The sequence below is a fragment of the Diaphorina citri genome, unplaced genomic scaffold (genome assembly GCF_000475195.1).
Source record: "Diaphorina citri unplaced genomic scaffold, Diaci psyllid genome assembly version 1.1 scaffold1695, whole genome shotgun sequence".
In the NCBI taxonomy this organism is placed as follows: domain Eukaryota; kingdom Metazoa; phylum Arthropoda; class Insecta; order Hemiptera; family Psyllidae; genus Diaphorina; species Diaphorina citri.
Window position 1 is genome coordinate 2,037 of NW_007379121.1, and position 18,546 is coordinate 20,582.

At 39.4% G+C, this 18,546-nt stretch overlaps 2 protein-coding genes across 2 annotated transcripts in view; both read right to left on the minus strand.

Annotated features, from left to right (window-relative positions):
- LOC103516905 overlaps nt 1-9,339 on the minus strand; it is a 10,273-nt gene extending 934 nt beyond the window's left edge. The window contains exon 1 of the mRNA XM_026829179.1: nt 9,202-9,339. The gene's annotated coding sequence lies outside the window, so the exon portion shown is untranslated. The remainder of the gene's footprint in view (nt 1-9,201) is intronic.
- Nucleotides 7,940-15,654, minus strand: LOC103516906 (cathepsin O-like). Its single transcript, XM_008481895.3, has 8 exons — nt 15,365-15,654; nt 14,719-14,966; nt 14,366-14,501; nt 13,722-13,873; nt 12,894-12,935; nt 12,610-12,718; nt 12,216-12,288; nt 7,940-7,986 (listed from the first exon to the last, which is right to left on the minus strand). The coding sequence occupies exons 1-8, from the start codon at nt 15,545-15,547 to the stop codon at nt 7,940-7,942; spliced, it is 990 nt and encodes a 329-aa protein (XP_008480117.1). The 5' UTR covers nt 15,548-15,654.
- Nucleotides 15,655-18,546: the final 2,892 nt, after the last annotated feature.

The following is an 18,546-nucleotide window of genomic DNA, read 5'->3' on the forward strand; positions in this document are numbered from 1 at the left end:
AAAAAAAAACTGACCCTCGAAAATTTTGTAAAATAGGAGATTACCTTCCTTATGATAGGACAGGGATTTCCAACTTCCATGTGTATGTGGGCCACATCATGTACTTCGCGGGATCGCGGGCCATATACACAGGGGAGAAGGCCCAGGATTTTCTTGAGGATGCTCCATTTTTGGAGTCCGTTCCATAGTAAAAGAGCAAAAATCCAGGCCGAGGGGGCCCATACTAAAAGCTTCGCGGTCCACAAAAATGGTCTGGCGGCCGCTAGTTGGAAACAGCCGGTATAGGATAAGGAAAGTAAAAATAATCTGCGAGAACAGTGTTGTTGTTTTTGATCACTTTCTTTTCACCAGGATCAGGTGCTGGCAACGTGCTGAAAATTTGTGGCAAAATTTGGCCGTGAATGTGGCTTTTTTTTGAGACCAGAAGAGACACAATACTTCCCATTTAGGTGCTGGGTCAACACGAGAACACCAGAAAGTAACCTGTTTGGGGTCGAGGGCATTGGAAAACATCACAAACATGCGGACATTTCCCTACAAATTGAATGTGGAATACATATTTATATTAAGATTAAATTAATCATGTAGATATAATTTTATCAGTAAACAAATCTCCTTGTTCCGGACACTATACGCTTTGCCACGCCATAATCTAAATAAATAATAATCTAATTAGACACTAAATCTAATCAAGAAACACGCTGCTTCAAATCTATTAATTACGCCAAAGTAAATCTAAAAAAAAACACGCTCGCAAGAAATGCAAGCAATGCGCGCATTGTTCCGGTCAGGCAAGTTCAGACACGCTGACACGCTTTTTATGCTGAATGCCATTTTCTTTTTCGTTTCTTCTTCTGCTTTTTCGTCTGATTTTTCGTCTTCTTCTTCTTTTTTCGTCTGCTTTTTCGTCTTCTTTTTCTGCTTTTTCTCCTTTTTCTTCTGCTTTTTCGTCTTCTTCTTCTTCTTCTTCTTCTTCTTCTTCCTCTTCATTTTCTTGACAATCATCCAAAATCCCAGTGATTGTGTTTGTGTCGAACGCTTAATAAACACCGACAAACAATGAATGTTTTATTGGGTCGATTCGCTTGTTAAAATTCACAGTTCGCCTTGGTGTTTAATGAAATGGGCTTTTTTTTCTGTGCACATAATTTATAGGTATTTGTTTTGCTCGAATTTCTATCACAGTAAGTGCGCGGCCACAACAGCGACGATGGACTATCGACCATCGCCGAGACCATCGACTCATCGACCATCGCAGAAGAAATCCTCAGCTCAATTTCTTGATTTTCTGCGAGGGTTTTGGTACTATGGTCAAGGCTCCGTTGAGGACGCTTCTATTCATTAGCATGGTTTATTTTCTCTTGGGTCGGTACTAGGCGCGGGTCGATGGTCGGTTCTCCATTGTGGACGCCTGCTTATGTGCTTATGTAGGTTAGGTAAAGGATTGGGTCGGTACTAGGCGCGGGTCTATGGTCGGTTCTCCATTGTGGACGCCTGCTTATGTGCTTATGTAGGTTAGGTAAAGGATTGGGTCGGTACTAGGCGCGGGTCTATGGTCGGTTCTCCGTTGTGGACGACTACTTATGCAGGCAAAGGAACAACATAAGTTCCTGAGAAGGGTGGGGGGGGTTATAAATACGGCCCTGCTGTGCTGTCAGTATACTGTCATTGTGCAAGTCGAGACAAGTTGTATAGATGTACCTAATAGTTATAGTCATAATATAAGAATTATTACAAACAATAATACAAGCAAGTTGTATGCATTGCCTTAGGACGTTAGGACGGCATAGAATGTGGGCGGGCGTAGAGAAGAGAGATTTACAAACAATAATACAAGATACAAGCAAGTTGTGTGCATTGCCTTAGGACGTTAGGACGACATAGAATGTGGGCGGGTGTAGAGAAGAGAGAGGGAAAGAGAAAGAGAGAGAGAGGGAGAGAGAGAGTTAGAGAAATAGAAAAGGAGGGAGAAAGAGAGAGAAAGCAGAGAGAGAACAGAGGGGAAGAAAGAAAGGGTGAGAGGAAGAGATAGAGAGAAAAAAAGAAGGAGAGTGGAAGAAAGAGAGAGAAAATTGAGAGGGAGAGAGAGACTGAGAGAGGAAAAGAGAGGGATAGACCGGAGAGGGAAAGACGGAAAGAAGAGGTAAACAAAGAAATAAAGAGCGAGATAGAGAGAATGAAAGGGGGTAGAAAAGAGAGAGAGAGAGAGAAAGAGAGAAAGAGAGAGAGAGAGAGAGAGAGAGAAACAAAGGGAAGAGAGAGAGAGGTACTTATACGTGGGATGCAACATCCTACAAATGAAATGAAGTGCCCTGCAGTCTGAGAGGTACTCTTCTGTTTCATTATAATCTCTCTCTCTCTTGTTCTATTCTTTTCGAGTTCTCTTTCTTTTCCCTCTCTTTTTCTCTCGTTTTTTCCTCAATTTTTAGATTTTTTTTTAATTTTCAGGTGAGGAGTACAAGCATCGGTTCTCACAGCGTCTGTGTTCTAACAAACATTCACAAGCTAAAAGACATAGAGATAAACGAAAGTAGGTTTTAAATTTTTTTTTTTTTTTTTTTTTTTTTTTTTCTTTATAGGGGTTTTCCCTAGAAGTCGTAGAAGAAAAAGAAAAAATTCCGTTGATCCTCATTTTTCCTGCTCTATGACTTTGAAACATCACCCATGTAAGTGCAACTGATCTATTTGAATCACCCTCTTTCCAAGGGATTTTTTACTTTCTATTACTACAGTATAGCGAGCTATACTAGTTTCTCTATACGTCTATACCTATATGTATAGGTAATAGACCTAGGAATTTTCATTTTTCTACAGTTCGAAAAAAATTGTTTATTATAAAATGACCCTGAAAGAAAAGAGAGATTTTAATTTTATTTATTTTTTACTTCTAATTTTGCTTTTAAAAGCAAATTCAGGCACGCACATTTCAGCTATTGAGTGGAGATTTTTATGGCGATATAAAATTTATACGCCTGAAATACTAATACATTTTGTAGTGGAGGCCTTCTGTAGGCGCAATATAGCCGAAAATCTGATGGCGAATAGCCAACTGGGTATCCTTTGAGGTTCAAGGCAATGTAATTGAAATGAGAGAGTTCCCGCTTGGCCGGACTACGATTTACGAGTACATACAGTAGAACCTCTATTATTTCAACTGATTGGGACCGAGGGTAGTTGAAACTATCGAGGTTCTGTATAAAAGTTGAAATAATCGAAATTCCGTATAAAACATTGAAAAAAGGGCCAAATTTAGTGGTACAAAAGAACAAAATATAGGGAAGAAATACCCTTTTATTTTGAAATTAAATAAAACAAACTAAGAAACAGAAAAAAAACACGTTTTCGATATTGTTTTCTTCGTTATTAGTCTCATTATTTGAACACTTTCAATGATCTGTTCCTCTGATAAAGTCGGATTTCCTTGAAAGATAGGGAAAAACTCCGATTTTTACTTTTTGGAGTTGAAGTAATAGAGAGTTGATATAATGGAGGTTGAAATAATCGAGGTTCTACTGTAAGTGTTGAACTGGAGAAATTTCAACAAAATCAAACAAACCGTTTGGAGAGTTATGGCGAAACAAACAGAGAAACGGTGCAGAAAAAAAGTAATCTTAATTGAATTTACGAATTAACTTCTAAGTTGATTGGTAAATTCAATTAAATTTTAACATTTTTCAACTTACACCACTGTTCTACTATGCGTGTAGTTATCAAGGTTCTCCCTCTCTCTCCTTTCCTTCCTCTATCTCCCTCTCTTTCTCTCTCCCTCTTACTTTCTCTCTCTCCCTCTCTCCCTTTGTACTACAAACGTATTTATACTTATTTTATATTGTATACTTAGGTATAGGTTGTTTGTTGTTATTGACCTAATATGTACATATAGGCTGTATTTAAATAATGTTCAACTGTTCACGCAATTTCCTAAATCATTTTCCACATGGGAAATATTCCTACTATGAACATTTTGAATTTCCTACCTACCGTTTTGAATATATGAGAGGGGAGGGGATGAGAAAGGGGAGAGAGTTTTTTTTAATTGAAGGGCGAGAGAGAGAGAAAGAGGGGAGGGAGTGGGAGAAAGAGAGTGAGAATAAGAGAGAAAGAGGGAATAACTGGATATGGAGGGGGAGACATAAGAATAATGGGAGAAAGAGGAAGGTAGAAAGAGTTAAAGGCGGGGTAGGGAGAGAAAGAAATGACCAATACATTATACATCATGAAGGTATATAGATGGATACCGACCTATATTAGGGAGTACGGAAGTTCAAAATGGACGTATCAAAAACTTCTACTTCTACCCTAGGGGATCTACCTACCTCGCCCTATCATCCTACCTAAATAATAATATACGAAAATCCCTATCTGTTATTATAGGCTATACCTATTTTAATTTTAAAAGGTACCCATAGGTACCTACCTAATATACAGGAGGACTCAAACAGTTAGGACTCAAACAGTTTAGCGACCCTTCCCCTGAGTTTGGTGAATACTTTCATTATTTAACGGGAGATTGTAATAATTGTACCTACAATGTACAACCGGATATTAAAATGAATGCTTATTGGTACTTGGCTTGGCACACTGCCCTCACAGCAGATTAGAAAATTCCTAACCAACCCTCAATAAGTGAGTTTCAAGAAATTTGGATTTATGAAGGATCCTCAAAGTTTCGATAAATGAGGGTTTGAATTTAGGAGGGACTCATGAAATACCCCGTATACTCCGAGTATCAAGACATCAGTACACGTCAAAATGTTACCTACCTCTGCTCTGGTCCTCAGACTCCCAAAGGACCCATATTTGAACAGTACCTTTCCATCCCTGTATCACCAGTTTCCTACTTCCATCTGGCCCTCGGGTAGTGGAAGGTAGGGTAGGTAGGTCAGGGCCGTATTTCGGGGAACCCTCTCGGATTTACCTACCTAGGTACCTACCTTTCCATCCCTGTAAAGTATACCTACCCAGTACTATACATCTCTGTAAAGTACCTACCCAGTACCTTTCCATCCCTGTATAACGCCACCAGCTTTCTACTTCCCCTGGTACCGGAAGGTAAGGTAAGGTCAGGGCCGTATTTCGGGGGGCCCTCTCGGACTTTTTTTTGGGGGGGGGGGGGGGGATCCAGGCGCAGCACGCAGTCAAATAATACAAAGTAAAAACAGGGACTTTCCATTCCCTCTTTTATTCTATTTCTTCTCCTTCCTTCTTTCTTCACCTTCTTATTCTTCTTCCGCCTTCTCTCTCTCTCTTCGGTTCTTTATATTCTCCCCTAACTTCTCTTTCTCTTTCTTTTATATTTCCCCTCTCTTCCGAGGAGCTAAATTTCAAATTTACAGTCTCTTTGTTGCATATTAAAGTGAACTCAGGAAGAAATACCATCTATCCATTTTCTTTTGTCTCTCTTTCCTTCTCTTGTTTTTTTATTATCACTCTCTTTCCTTCTCTTGTTCTTTATTCTCATCATTATTATTCCCTTTCCTCTCCTATTTAATTATCATTTTATATCGTCTCTTTTTCTTTATCTCTCGTGCTTTTTTTACCTGCGCACTTTTCCATTATTTTCTAGTCATCTCTCATTCTCTCCCACTTCTCTCATTTTCATACCTCCCACTGAATTTTATTTTCTTCGCCTCCTCCACTCTCTCATTAATAATTTCTCAAGCTTTTTCCGCCTTAGCTTTCTCATAAAAGAGTACTTTACGAATAGTTGAGTGTACCTGTACATACGACTCCTGCAAGTACAGGTACCTATGTATTTGTACTTTTACCCAACTTTAGTATTGTTCTTGTTTCGTTGGCATCCTGGCTGAGTGGGTACCACACAATATCTCGTAATCCTATTATGGAGGAAAAGAGCACAAAAGTTTCCCTCTCTCTCCCGCTTCTATCTCCCATTTTCTTTCCCCCCTTTTTCTATCTTTCCTCTTTTCTCCTTCCCTTCTCTCTATCTTTCTTCTTTCCTCCCTCCCTTCTTTTCCTATCTGTTCTCGTATCTTTTCTTCTTTCATATAATACCCGAGTGCAAGTTTTTTTATTGATATTTTACGCAAGGAACAGGAGGAGAGTGGATACATTATTCATGCTTTATATTTCACACAGGTAAGTAGATGGCTACGAGGAGAAAGAAATAAAGGACGTGAGAGGGACAAAGAGTACTTAGAAAAGAAAGAGGAAAAGGACCAGAAAGGAGAAGAAAAAGAGAAGAGGAGGAAGAAGAAGAGACAGAGAGAGAGATGGGTTGTAGATAAAACTTTTTGTTCAGCAAATTGAAAACTCTCACTCCCTATATGTAATGGAGCAGTTGCAAATGGGTAAAAATTATAAATAAATGGTCGATTCCTTTGTAAAAAGTTGGGAAAAATCCAAACCTGAGTTCAAAACTTCGAAAAAATACCTAACTTACTGTAAAAGGTCCAAAATTCAATTTTCATTTTCCGTTCTAATGAAAGAGTTCAAAGATATGTGACGTCAGACTTCAGACAGTTGCCTCACTAGGTAGCGCCAGTATGCAAGCGCGCTTGCGGAGGAGCAGAAAGAAATGCGCAGAAACGTATGCGCACAAACACATTAATGTGTTGCCTGACCCTCGAAAATTTTGTAAAATAGGAGATTACCTTCACCTTCCTTATGATAGGACAGGGATTTCCAACTTCCATGTGTTTGTGGGCCACATCATGTACTTCGCGAGATCGCGGGCCACATACACAGGGGAGAAGGCCCAGGATTTTCTTGAGGATGCTCCATTTTTGGAGTCCGCTCCATAGTAAAAGAGCAAAAATCAAGGCCGAGGGGGCCCATACTAAAAGCTTCGCGGTCCACAAAAATGGTCTGGCGGCCGCTAGTTGGAAATAGCCGGTATAGGATAAGGAAAGTAAAAATGTACCTACCTATAATATAATCTGCGAGAACAGTGTTGTTGTTTTTGATCACTTTCAGTTTTTATTGCTGTATTTTTTCACCAGGATCAGGTGCTGGCAACGTGCTGAAAATTTGTGGCAAAATTTGGCCGTGAATGTGGCTTTTTTTGAGACGAGAAGAGACACAATACTTCCCATTTAGGTGCTGGGTCAACACGAGAACACCAGAAAGTAACCCGTTTGTGGTCGAGGGCATTGGAAAACATCACATGCGGACATTTCCCTACAAATTGAATGTGGAATACATATTTATATTAAGATTAAATTAATCATGTATAATATGAAATACCCCGTATACTCTGAGTATTAAGACATCAGTACATGTCAATGAGACACCCCGTATACTCTGAGTACCAAGACATCAGTACATGTCAAAATGTTACCTACCTCTGCTCTGGCTCTCAGACTCCCAAAGGACCCATATTTGAACAGTACCTTTCCATCCCTGTATGACCAGTTTCCTACTTCCATCTGGCCCTCGGGTAGTGGAAGGTAGGGTAGGTAGGTCAGGGCCGTATTTCGGGGAACCCTCTCGGATTTTTTTAGGGTGGGGGGGAGCCGGAAGTGCGCAGCACAGGAAGGGTGTTTCAGAACATTTTTTTTTTTTTTTCAATTCCATATTCCATTTTATACCATAAAAATATGAATCATAAACCATCAGAAATAACCAATGTCTATTTGTAGTGTTTGTTAAGTTTCAGCGAGCATCAATCATAAGATTCATAAGGAAATAGGTACTCTACTGTATTCCTGATAAGCTTCGGAATGGGAACACGGATTCGCCAAACAGTTGTTCGGAATTAATTTTCAACAACACACAGTCACACCGGCAGTTGCCGCATTACTTCCGCAGCGCGGATATATGTACCCACTTTTAGACTAACTACTATACAGGGTTGTCCAACCTGCGGCCCGCGAGCTCATTTCTGCGGCCCGCGAAAGCCCGTGTAAAACACCGTGAACTCCAAGCTGACCCTGTTTTTCAATCCCGAACAGAAGTATTAGGACCGGCGCGGCGTTTTTCAAGCTTCTTGATAGAGACCGATTTCCAAACCTGAGAACTCTAGGACTGAAGATTACATCAATGTTCGGTAGTTCATACATGTGCGAAAGTGCTTTTTCGACGTGACTGCCGTGACCGTCCGTCCTTGTGTCTTGTGTCGACTGCAGTGTCCACAGAAATCACACTATGTAATGTCATCTTCAGTCATCATAATGTCACATAATAAAAAAAAATAAGTACTATAATTTTATAATTTATACTTAATGATATACCTACAGATATTACACTTGTACCCCCACCTTATGTCGGGTGCAGTGTCCACAGAAATCACACTGTGTAATGTCATCTTCAATCATCATAATATGTTTTCATAAAAAAATAATTATTATAATTTATACTTAATGATATACCTACTGATATTACACTTGTACCCCCTCCCCACCCTTGTGACTTGAATTTTTACCTTTGCGGCCCGCCAACTCTCTACCTTGGTCTCTTGTGGCCCTCGGGTGCGCAAAGGTTGAACAACCCTGATCTACTACATATCTAAATAGAACACTTGAAGACGTTTTGTAATTACACGCGTATCTCTAATTTTCCAAACAATGAACTTCTCGGAAGTTCGTAATCGTAACATAATGCTCAGAATGAACAGGAATCCAATCCAATTTTCCAGCGGGAAACTTTGCCAAAGTTCTAGGAACAAGGGATATCGTGTTTTAACGAGATATCAAACGGTTTAACGTTTAAACAGAGAAAGGAGAGGGATAAAGAGGAGATGAAAGTTGATGGGTATTCCAGGAAATCCATCAGGAGATTATGTAAGTGTGCAAAATCGTTGATGATTTTTTACCTTCTATTATTTCCTTATCCTAATGTACCTATTTTTCGGTTCGATAGGGATAAGACATCCGTTGTTACCAACAGTTCCCTCTATCAAACTTAGAAAAATAGAAGAAGGAAGAAGAAGAAGAAGAAGAAGAAGAAGTAGAAAATGGTTCGTCACAAAAATTTATGACTTGGACCCGAACCACCAAACTTCAGATCCCAAGTCCACCGCGCTATTCACTACACATAGGTAAATACCAACTCGCACACCATTAAAGTTCACTGAAATTCTAAGAAAAAAAAATAGTAATCTTACAACCAGGGAAGAAAATCATACGAAAACAAGATGAATTGCAAAATTCCTAGAAGGAACTAAAAGTATTTAGCTAAAAACTACAGGAAATTTGACTAAAAACAATCTGAGAAAAAATACACCCAAAAAATCCAACTCACCCGGTTTTATCGTTCTGTAGGACGCAGCGTACAGCGTGCCGGATATAAGCGCGATATTACCGCGATTTTATCGTACGCACGCGATCATGAAGCCTCTCTACCGCACACCCGACAAAACCCGACTGAAAACTGAAACACACAAGGGTAGTAAACTAGGAGATTGGGACGAGGAGGAGAAAATACGGTAACTCCGAGAGAAAAAGAGGGGAAGTAGGAGAGATTAAAAAAAAAACACTGAAATTCAGCGCGGGATGGGTGGTGGGGAAATGTGTGAGAGGAGAGGAAATTAAGGTAAGGGTGGGAGAAAAGTGGTGGCATTAAGGTAAGATCGGATGGTTTGGAAAATTAGGGTAATTCCCTTAATCGAGAAATTAAGGGACACAATGTGGAACATTAAGGCAGAGGTTGGAGGCCACCATACTGGTAATTAAGGCGTGTGTGCGAAATTAAGATGGGAGGACAATGAGGGAAATTAAGGTACAAGGTTTGAGGGACAAAAGTGGGAAATTGAGGTCAGTTGAGCTAATGCTGGGGAACAGTGACGAAAAATTAAGGTACAAACGGAAGCAACGTATTGAGAAAAAAATTAAGGTTAAGGACAAATAAAAATAGAGGGAGAAAAAAACTAGGTTTGGCAGGAAAAAGGTATCTAGGATTTTCCATGGGAGGTACAAGGTTTGAGGGACAAAAGTGGGAAATTAAGGTCAGTTGAGCTAATGCTGGAGAACAGTGACGAAAAATTAAGGTTAAGGACAAATAAAAATAGAGGGAGAAAAATACTAGGTTTGGCAGGAAAAAGGTATCTAGGATTTTCCATGGGAGACGAGAACAAAATTCAGGTCAAAGAACGAAGAAGAAATAAGGGGAAGAAGAGAAGGGGAAATTTGAGGTGCTGGGAGGGAGGAAGGGAAAGAGGGGAAATGAGACATAAAAGAGAGGGGAGGGAAATGGGAGGTAGGGGAGGGGCAGGGTTTAGCACCATGTGCGACTATAGTCTATGGGAGGACAATGAAGGAAATTAAGGTACAAGGTTTGAGGGACAAAAGTGGGAAATTGAGGTCAGATGAACTAATGCTGGGGAACAGTGACGAAAAATTAAGGTACAAATAGAAGCAACGTGTTGAGGAAAAAATTAAGGTTAAGGACAAATAAAAATAGAGGGAGAAAAAAACTAGGTTTGGCAGGAAAAAGGTATCTAGGATTTTCCATGGGAGACGGGAACAAAATTCAGGTCAAAGAACGAAGAACTTCGAAGAAGAAATAAGGGGAAGAAGAGAAGGGGAAATTTGAGGTGCTGGGAGGGAGGTAAAGAGGGGAAATGAGACATAAAAGAGAGGGGAGGGAAATGGGAGGTAGGGGAGGGGCAGGGTTTAGCACCATGTGCGACTATAGTCTAGTACAGCGGTTCCCAAACTTTTGAGTACTGCGTACCACCTGACACCTCAAGGTTCTTGTGGCGTACCAGCAAACATCAATTTGGGGGTTTAAATGAAGAAATAAAGGTTTGGGGTTAAAATAAAGAAATTACAGCACCGCAGGCGAAACTTTTCAAAAAGTATTCTCCTAATTGGAGATGAAGACATGCCTAGATATTTCAATTTTCAAAATCATACGGGACAGAGATTAAAAAAAAAAAAAACTCTTTGTACCACCAGGAATGTTTCCGCGTACCAAAGATTGGGAACCTCTGTTATTCTAGTGATCTAGTGTGACGTCACGCGGGATAGAAATGGGAGGAAGAGGCGAAAGAAGGGAGGGAGAAATAAAAAAGGGAGGAGAGAAGGAAGAGCAGGGGGTAAGGAGAAACAGGGAAGGAAGAGGAGGGGGTAAGGAGGGATAGGGAGGGAGAGAGTCTGGGGTTTATACACGGGGCAGATGATGAGATGCATCCTGGGGGCGAGAAAATAGTTGATTGGGGCGCGGTACGCCAGTAACGAGTGACAGTGTTGAGACAAGAACAATGGGGAACAAATGGGAAGGAAAGACAGGAAGAAAGAAAGAAAGACAAGAAGGACGAAAGAAAGAAAGAACGAAAGGAAGGAAGAAAGAACGAAAGACAGAAAGAAAGAAAGGAAGGAAGAAAGAAAGACAGAAAGAACGAAAGAAAGGAAGACAGAAAGAACGAAAGACAGGAAGAAAGAAAGACAGAAAAAACGAAAGACAGGAAGAAAGAAAGGAAGAAAGACAGGAAGGAAGGACGAAAGAAAGAAAGACAGGAAGGAAGGACGAAAGGAAGAAAGAACGAAAGGAAGGAAGAAAGAATGAAAGAAAGACAAGAAGAGAGAACGAAAGAAAGACAGGAAGAAAGAACGAAAGAAAGACAGGAAGAAAGAACGAAAGGAAGACATCCAGAAGAAAGAACGAAAGAAAGACAGGAAGAAAGAACGAAAGGAAGGAAGAACGATCGAAAGAAAGGAAGGAGAAAGAACAAAAGAAAGGAAGGAAGAACGAAAGAAAGGAAGGAAGAAAGAACGAAAGAAAGGAAGGAAGAAAGAACAAAAGAAAGGAAGGAAGAACGAAAGAAAGGAAAGAAGAACGAAAGAAAGACAGGAAGAAAGAACGAAAGAAAGACAGGAAGAAAGAACGAAAGAAAGACAGGAAGAAAGAACGAAAGGAAGACATCCAGAAGAAAGAAAAGAAAGACAGGAAGAAAGAACGAAAGAAAGACAGGAAGAAAGAACGAAAGAAAGACAGGAAGAAAGAACGAAAGAAAGACAGGAAGAAAGAACGAAAGAAAGACAGGAAGAAAGAACGAAAGAAAGACAGGAAGAAAGAACGAAAGAAAGACAGGAAGAAAGAACGAAAGGAAGACATCCAGAAGAAAGAACGAAAGAAAGACAGGAAGAAAGAACGAAAGGAAGGAAGAACGATCGAAAGAAAGGAAGGAGAAAGAACAAAAGAAAGGAAGGAAGAACGAAAGAAAGGAAGGAAGAAAGAACGAAAGAAAGGAAGGAAGAAAGAACAAAAGAAAGGAAGGAAGAACGAAAGAAAGGAAAGAAGAACGAAAGAAAGACAGGAAGACGTACTGTCGTAACCTACGATTTGCACCGCGTGATTGATGTTCGCCAGGGAACCATCACAGTTGTACTGTAAAAGAAGTAAACTTTTGATAAATATAGGAAGATATTCGAAAATAAGTTACTTAGGTACATTAAAGAAAGTTTTAGGTCAATAGGTACTTAAAGTAAAATTCTCACAAAAGTTTGTTTCCAGATTTGACATACCAAGAAAGATCAATGGAAAAATTCTCCAAAAGAAGCTGTCACAAATGAGCAGTGACCACAGTGCTATTATAGGGCTAGGTTAAACACAGAAAGGAGCTTCCTTTTTCATTGTCGTGACTTCTGAATAATTAACTGACCCTATATTATTCAGAATCAGAAACTTAAGTCTCCAAAGGGAATTTACCTGTATGACTCCTCCAAGATAATATTGCCAGGTGAGAGCATTGACGGCAGCAATGACAGGACCATGAGTAGCTATATCCGTCAAGATGGAAGACTCACTGGGGATTAGGCTGAAAAGTCAAAGGAATTTTTGTTCAATGTTTTGCATTTTTATTTTCCAAATTTCATCAAAATCACAAAATTGACTGATTTAAAAAAAAAAACTAGTACTTCATTGAAAAATAGGTTAAATACACTAAGTTATTCTACTTATTATTTTATTTGGATTAGGTAGTAAAAACTTACGTGTCACAAGTATAGCTCTTGATTTTAACACCATTGGGAGATCTGAAATAAAACCAGAAGAACTTCTTTATAATAGACTAGAGATGGGATTGCCCTAAAGGAGCTCTTACATTCTTATAACTAACTACTAAAAGTAATTGCTAAAACCAGATCCTAACCACTAAAAATCACCACTGAAACTAGATAAGTCATCTTAAAAACAATACAACCCCCCCCCCCCTAGGCCGCGGGTTCAATTCCCGCCCGGGGCGGACTTTATCCTGAACGGATAATGTTTGTTTTTATCCTGAACGGATGAGGTTCGTTCTCGGAACGGCTGGCTTTTTCCTATCCTGTCTTTCTTCTCTCTTCGATTTCGGGACGATAAGACCATAGCTGCAGTTACAGTTCCCTCTGTCAAACCTCTTAAAAAAAAGTTGAGTGTAAAGTTGAGTCCACTCGTAAAATTTGTAGCCAAAACCAAATATCCACCTCTTTTTTTTAAAAAAAATAATAAATAACCGAATGGTTTGTCAAGCGTTGACGAAGTTGGTCAAAATATAAATATTTTGTAGTATGCCTCTCATCAGATGGGCGAGAAGAGACACTATACTTCCCATTTAGGTGCTGGGTCAACACGGGAACACCAGAAAGTAACCCGTTGAAATATTTGCAATCGAAAAACGAGTACAAATTTTTGTCGATGGTGGGATTCGAACCCGGGACCTTCTGCATGGCAAGCAAGCGCGTTACCACTGGACCAACCGTGCCCCCACGTTGGTCAGTGGGTCCTAATTGTCTTCACTCAATTTTTTTTCTTCTTCTTTTCCATCATAATATGTCACTCACGTAGCTTTTCTCTTGCATGCAGCATCCTTGAGAAGGAGTGGATATTCACTTTCAGGCTCCAGAACCACTTTGTTCACATCCATCCAGTCTAGAAGAGCACAGAAGTCACCTCCACTGCAGCCCATGTTACCATTTCCAGCACAGTCAATAACCTAAGATACACAGATGAAAAAAAGTTGGAAGAATTTGAGGATAAAATTAAATCTGAGGATAAAAATTAATCAATTTTTATATATATATATAGGTAGGTAGGTAGTTAACTAATTTTCAAAAGTGCCTTATCTCTAGTGAAGTATTCAAAGAAAGCTCATATTAGAAAGTAAAAGGCTGTAACAAGGTCCACACTCAAAAATGCTAGTTTGCTAGACCTAAATCTAGAAACCTTAGATCCAAATACAGTCGAACCTGTCTAAGTGGGAATCCAAGGGACCAACAATTGTTTCCCACTTATCCAGGTTTCCCCAGTTAAAAAGTGTCCTACTTAGAGAGGTTGCCATGAAGGGGCCATGATTTTTTTCCCAGTTATCCAGGTTTCCCACTTAGACAGGTTTGACTGTACATTTGCTAAAGACTCTAAATCTAAAGGGTTATCAAATATAATCATGTGATATTTTAAAACTCTCATAATTATCTAACAAACTTACTTCTTGCACACTAAGCAGACTTAAGGTTCCATTCTTCAGAGCATGCATAGATTCTGCCGTCTCAACAGTGCTGAATGCCCAACATGCACCACAGGTTTGCTGGTTACGAACTTTACCGATGATACCTGCCTCTCTCCTGGGGAAAATAAACATCAGTGGTTCTATGAAACAATGAGTTACAGTGAAAATTTTTGGTTGAATTTAGTAAGACCTCCTTTATATCAGGAAAAAAGAAAGTAAAAAAGACTCAAGTGTAATACCTGGGTTTGAATCCTTTGAGACTTGAGGCTAAATCAACCTTTGATAAAACAGTGATAAAGAGGAGGGGTTACCCCTTTTTTTTCAATACTTACCAGTCTTTTTTCACTGGAATGCCAGTGGGTATTGTGATGCCAGTGGTGATGGATCTCTTCTTGACATGATTGTGATGATGATCATGATGTTTATGGTGTGACATCAACACATGCTTGTTCACCGAGTGTCTCAAATGTCTCGTCTTGAACTCTTCCTCGGAGAGATCAGAGAATTCTGTGATACCATATCTAGCACTCTCGGGAGATTGGCGGTTTTTATTTAACTCTTCAATGATGTCCAAAGATTTCTGAAAACATAGTTTTGGTACCAAATAGGCATAAACTGAAGGAACCAGCCTTGTTAGCTCGGAAGGTAGCACCTGCCTTGTATCCAGATAGACGACAATTTGCGCCATTGAGCACTGATAAGCTTGCCGTTGAAAGAAGGGTTAAACCTCCATTATTACAAACATTTACAGCTATACTCAGCTATAATCAATGCTAACAATCAATGGGCAGTAGATCTTTCTTATTTACCTATACAATAGCATTGCCTCCCACTTTTTCTTGTACCTACTTACTTGAAATGTAAACAAAATTTTACTTCCAAGTCAAGTCAGAACAATGCTTTTGAAGTTACATAACAAGCAGAGATGAGAAGTCAGAATGAAAACTGAACAATTACATAACAGGGAAGAAAACTTACTTCAAAGTTCTTGAACCTAATATCGTGTTCGCTTTTCGAGTAGGACTTTTTGTATCTCTGTTGAAAGGACGAGAAGAGTTCCAGTTTTTGTTCCAAGTTGGGCTTGCTGACTTTAACAGGAATGGCCAAAAAACACAACGCTATCAACGCCACAATAAAGAGCACATTTTTCACGTCAAACATTGTGATTCATTGACAGAAATTCACTAAATTTTAATTTAATTAATGAAAAACTTAAATTAGTGGACGGACAAAGCCCATTACATAACGATTTTTTTTTTTTTTTTTTCATAAATAAACCTAAAGTAAAGTTACATTAGTACCTATAACATGCTACGGTTATGCTCCTTTTCCTTTCTTTCTCCTTTCCTTCCTTCATTTCTTCCTTTCTTTCGTTCTTTCTTCCTGTCTTTCTTTCGTTCTTTCTTCCTTCCTTCCTTTCTTTCGTTCTTTCTGTCTTTCTTTCTTCCTTCCTTCCTTCCTTTCTTTCGTTCTTTCTTCCTGTCTATCTTTCTTTCTTCCTGTCTTTCGTTCTTTCTTCCTTTCTTTCGTTCTTTCTTCCTGTCTTTCGTTCTTTCTTCCTTCCTTTCTTTCGTTCTTCCTGTCTTTCGTTCTTTCTTCCTTTCTTTCGTTCTTTCTTCCTTCCTTTCGTTCTTCCTTCCTTTCTTTCGTTCTTCCTTCCTTTCGTTCTTCGTTTCTTTCGTTCTTTCTTCCTTTCTTTCGTTCTTTCTTCCTGTCTTTCCTTCCCATTTGTTCCCCATTGTTCTTGTCTCAACACTGCCACACGTTACTGGCGTACCGCGCCCCAATCAACTATTTTCTCGCCCCCAGGATGCATCTCATCATCTGCCCCGTGTATAAACCCCAGACTCTCTCCCTCCCTATCCCTCTTTACCCCTTCCTCTTCCTTCCCTATTCCTTCTTACCACCTCCTCTTCCTTCTCTCCTCCCATTTTTTTTGTTTCTCCCTCCCCTCTTTCGCCTCTTCCTCCCATTTCTATCCCGCGTGACGTCACACTAGAACAGAGGTTTCCAATCTTTGGTACGCGGACACATTCCTGGTGGTACAAAGATTCCTGGTGGTACAAAGAGTTTTTTTTTTTTTATTATTTTATTTTGAATCTCTGTCCCGTATGATTTTGAAAATTGAAATATATCTAGGCATGCCGTTTTTTTTTTCGAACGCTCGGTTGAAAAAAATCGCGCGCGGCGCTCTAGTTTATTTTACTCTCTTTAGTGTTCATCTGCAAAATTAGGAGAATACTTTTTCAAAAATTTCGCCTGCGGTGCTGTAATTTCTTTATTTTAACCTCAAACCTTTATTTCTTTATTTAAACCCCCAAATTGATGTTTGCTGGTACGCCTCAAGAACCTTGAGGTGTCAGGTGGTACGTAGTACTCAAGAGTTTAGGAACCGCTGCACTAGACTATAGTCGCACATGGTGCTAAACCCTGCCCCTCCCCTACTTCCCAATTCCCTCCCCTCTCTTTTATGTCTCATTTCCCCTCTTCCCCTCCCTCCCTCCCAGCACCTCAAATTTCCCCTTCTCTTCTTCCCCTTATTTCTTCTTCGTTCTTTGACCTGAATTTTGTTCCCGTCTCCCATGGAAAATCCTAGATACCTTTTTCCTGCCAAACCTAGTTTTTTTCTCCCTCTATTTTTATTTGTCCTTAACCTTAATTTTTTTCTCAATACGTTGCTTCCGTTTGTACCTTAATTTTTCGTCACTGTTCCCCAGCATTAGCTCAACTGACCTCAATTTCCCACTTTTGTCCCTCAAACCTTGTACCTTAATTTCCCTCATTGTCCTCCCATCTTAATTTCGCACACACGCCTTAATTACCATACTGGCCTCCAACCTTTGCCTTAATTTTCCATTAAGGTGGTCTCACACGGTCTGTTGCGAGTACCAATAGACCAATACTTTGGGTTGAAGATTTGCAGGTCAGGTAGGGTAGGTGGCCCAATTTATTGACACCTAGTAGAGCAGATTGATAGGTACCTATTTACAGAGTGGGACTACATACCTATATCATTTTATTGAACAAAAAAAAGAGCTATTTATGGTCGATCTTGTTGTGTGAAATGATACTTGGTAGAAATGGGTAGGTATTTTCCGCTCAAAAAAAAAGAAAAAAAAAGAAAAAAAAAAGGATATAGGTACCTAGGTAAAACTGTCTGGAATAAAAGAACAGAGAAAATAAATAAACACAATATAATTCGTCATGTTTTTACTTTGCCTAGCTAGGTAGCTAGGTACGTAAGGAATCTAAATAAAATTCTAGGTTACAGTACAGCTTAAATAGGTACTTGGGTAGGTAGGTACCTATCTATTAAATGATTTTACTATACAAAAATAGCTTAAATTAGGTACATAAAAGTAAAAACAATATAGGTAAATTGAACTTGGTCTCAATAATTTTATAAATACCTATTTTTATTATTCATAGAATTAATTAATTTACGTTATCAACATGTAGGTAGATACCCTAATCAGCTCTGAGCTCATCAGTATGCCTACAACAGATAAATTATTTCCAACCTGTCACTCATCCAAATGCAAGCCACGCTCAACGTTGCTTCGATGGTTTGTTGCTTCCCCCCCCCCCCTTTCCGCGGAGTGAGAATGAAAAGTCAGATGTCCGGCGTGAACGACCAGGATTCCTGCGTTAAAACCTTAGGTATTCTTTCTACCATGCGTTAAAACGCCTTATCCGACAAAAAAGTCAAATGTAGAATGTACTGGCGTACTACCGATCTTTTGTGCTTAGCACATTGCATACCTTATACAGTTTCTAGGCGTTCACACAAATTATCTCTTCGTAGCATACTCGTGCCTTCTCAAATCTCAACATTCTAATCAAGTAACCTAAAACCTAATAGTTTTCAACTATGGTCAATCTCTCTGCCAGTTGTTCAGTTGACAAGGTACTGGAATACAGTCAGATATTTGACAAGGTACTGGAATACAGTCAGATATTTGGTAAGGTACTGGAATACAGTCAGATATTTGACAAGGTACTGGAATACAGTCATTTAGGTCCAATGACTAGTCGAGACAGGAACCACAGGAAGAATGCAGCAAGTGCATACAGAACTCCTTTCAATACATGATAGATGATGGTTAATCTGAAACAAAGCAATCCAAATACATATTATAAATAGGCAGGTATGTTACTCA